Source organism: Egretta garzetta, unplaced genomic scaffold (assembly GCF_000687185.1).
Source record: "Egretta garzetta isolate BGI_Z169 unplaced genomic scaffold, ASM68718v1 scaffold105, whole genome shotgun sequence".
NCBI lineage: Eukaryota > Metazoa > Chordata > Aves > Pelecaniformes > Ardeidae > Egretta > Egretta garzetta.
This window is the reverse complement of record NW_009259598.1, coordinates 2019466-2022582: the sequence shown is the minus strand read 5'-3', so window position 1 is coordinate 2022582 and position 3117 is coordinate 2019466. Positions and strand designations below refer to the sequence as shown.

Here is a 3117-nt window from a genome sequence, read left to right as displayed (position 1 = left end):
CTCCACCGAGCACCCCACCATGCCATGGGGACCCCAGGGACTCACATTCATTGTCCCCACCCGGAGGGTGGTAGAAGGAGAGGCCCAAGGAGATTATGGCTGCGATTTCCAAGATGATCAGCGTGACGTCCTGGAGTGCCTCCCACACTAACTGCAGGAACGTCTTGGCCTTTTTGGGAGGAATGAAGTTCTGGCCGAAGACCTGCCGCCTCTTCTCCAGGTCGGTCGGGTTCCCAGACAGACCTGGAGAGGTGAAAGATGGTGATGAGGGCAAACCCCACCGCTGCCCCCCACCAGCACCAGTGGGACCCCCGTAAGGAGCAGCCCCACGCCTGCACGAGGGGCACGAGGTGCAGGCAGAGGGGAGGCAAGGCTGGGCTTTGCTCCCATCACCCACGGGGCAGGGGACATCCAGCCGGTGGGGCAGCCCGGCCGCCCCTCCCTGGTGCTGCAGCCTTGCAAAGCGCCCGAGTGCCAGTTAATGCCAGTTGGCACTGGCCAGCTTGTTTACCGGCCAGGCCAGCTCCTGGGGGGGGGTGGTGGAGGAGACACAGGGCTGCTCCTGCTGCTGACAAAAGGAAGGTGGGAGCCAGGAAAGGGGCGTTAAAGCCATTAAAAAGCTGATGGGGTCCAAGGTGAGAGCAGCCTCCCCTGCCCAGCAAGACCTTAACCCAGCCCCATGCTGAGCCCCCCGGCTCTCCACCTTAAGATGGCCCATGGGGCTGCTGCCAGCTCCCAGATGCACCCGGCAGCACCCAGCAGGCGGCTGTAACCCCCCCTGGACACAGACACCCCCCGGTGCCTGGAGCAGCCTGGCAGCGATGGTCTCCCCTGGGGACCGAGCGCTCCCTCCCACTCAGGGGTCAGCTCCCCACCAGCTCGGCTGCATCCCAGATGGAGGAAGGAGCAGGATGAATCCCGTTGGTCCCCCCCACATCCCCCTTTCTGCTGCGACTACGCCCCGCGGCTGCAGCGTGGGGATGCGCTGGCAGAGCAGCCCAGGCACACCCAGCCGTGACGGGGCAGCAGGATCCCGGGATCTCCTGGCCCCGACGGCCTCCCGGAGCCCAACCCATGCGGGAACGCTTCCTGCCCAATGTCTCCAACGGGATGGATGGAAAATATGGCTAAGCGCCACGGCTTGACTCACACCGGCGCCAGGGCCAGGGCGGCACGGCGTGCGCCGCGGGCACAGACACGCTCCCGCACGAGGATGCGGGATGCTGCCATGGGGCAGGGGAGGTTGCACATGTGGCTCCTCCAAAGCCCGTGTCCCAGCCATGGATGTGGCCCTAGAGCTGCCCCCCACCCTCCAGGGGCAATTAGGGAGGAGTGGGGGCTTTCAATTAATCTGTGCTGACACAGGGAGGGTTGCAAAGAGCAGAAGCCGTGGGCACGCACTCCAGGCACACACTGTGGGTCCAGGCTTCCAGAAAATCCCTCCTGGCAGGGGCCACTGCAGGGCCAGGAGGGGACTGATTAGCGGGGGAGTGGATCGGAAATTTTGGCTGGAGGCCACAAGTGACAGCAGGAGAACAAAACCCCTGTGCAGTCACTGGTCCCTGATGAGAGGGGAGGCGCTGCCTCCCGGGAAAGCTGCTTTTGGGTAGCAAGGCCTTCACGCAAGGAGCCCCCGGAGCAGGTTCCTCGCCCTGGCACCCGGAGCTGCTACTGCCAGCGGGAGAGTCAGGGCGGTGTTTGCTGACACTCGTCACCCAGGGGAGACCGGGCAGGGAGACACTCTAACGGGTGACTCACGGAAGCTGCCTGTGCTTCGCCGCCACCACCCCGGTCCCCTTCCCACCCTGCCCGACCCAGCTCGGGGATGGGGCTGATGGAGGGGGTGGAAAGCCAGCACCCATCACCAAGCCACCCCATCACCAAGTCCCTTTAGAAGGAGCCCTAAGGGGTTGGGTTCCACCAAAACCTTTTAGAGCAACAGCCAGAGGAGCAGGTCCCAGCGGCCCCCCCCACCGATGCTGACCAGACGCTCCCTGCACAAACACTAGTGCAGAGAGATCCCCCCCTACGGGGACAAGCCACCCACGGGAGGGCACAGTGCCAGGCTCGACCGAGGACAGGCAACGCTGCAGCGGGGAGAGAGGAGCAGCAGCACCAAGGGGCAGGGGCCACGCACACCCAGATAGGATCAAACCTCTCCGGACAGCCCACAACAGGCTGCTGCATTTTACAGCGGGGCAGGAGGTCCGGGGGACAACCCGGGCAGGCTCTGGTGTGCCAGCAGCCTCCTCCCAGTGACACCCAGCAAGAGCACAGGGCCACGTGCTCCCTGCCTGCACGGGGGCAGGAGCTGTGCACCATCCCGGCAGGATAACGAGCAGATGGATAATGAGCACGGGGTTGCCTATTGCGATGTGGAGCTGGGATATGCAGCCAGTGCCCGCACACACAGCGGTGCCCTGTCTCACACCCATGGGTCCGGTGAAGCTCCCAAGCTTTGGCCAGGCAGCACCAGCTTGGGAGGGGTTTGCAGGCAGAGGGGGGCTCAGGTCAAGACTGAGTCAGCCCCAGCTCTCCGCAAAGGGCTTCCCAGAGGGAAAAAGCCCCGCACCACACATGCCAAGACATAGCAGGCATTCCCCTGGTTGCATATCTTTCACTAAACCCCAGCTGGGCCATCCCACCCGCAAACACCTCCTGAGCTTGCCTGTGCTGCACTCCCCGGCGCGAGCAGCCGCCCGAGGACCCCACTCCCCGTTTCCCAGGCTTTGCCTGTGGATGTGTTGAGGCAGGGGATGCGCTCCTGGCTTGTAGCTTCCCGACCTGCCGGGGTTTCCCTCGTTGTGGCCCTGTGGCAGTGTCATGCCATGTATGGGGCTGTTGGGTTGGCGCCCGTGGAGGGGCAGCCCTGGCATGGCAGGAGCCAAATGCCCCACTCCGGTGGGATCGGACCAAAGCACCCCAGGCTGCCTTGGGCTTTCGCTCTTCCTAAAAATCCCGACTTGTAGGAAATAACTTTCCTTTGCTCTCTGTGCTCAGCAGGACAGGGTTTGGGACAGGCAGCAAAGCTCACCTCCGGAGCAGGAGGGTGAGGCAAGGATGCGCTGGGGGCACGGGATGCAGCGATGCCAGCCGGCGCCTGGAAGCAACGCGCAG

General features: G+C 64.2%; 1 protein-coding gene across 1 annotated transcript in view; it reads right to left on the bottom strand.

Moving 5' to 3' along the window:
* The window catches only part of ATP2B4 (ATPase plasma membrane Ca2+ transporting 4), a 37548-nt gene that overhangs the window by 32748 nt on the left and 1683 nt on the right, over positions 1-3117 (bottom strand). Inside the window, 1 exon segment of the mRNA XM_009638268.2 lies at positions 19-243. Within this exon segment, the coding sequence (XP_009636563.1) occupies positions 19-243 (225 nt within the window).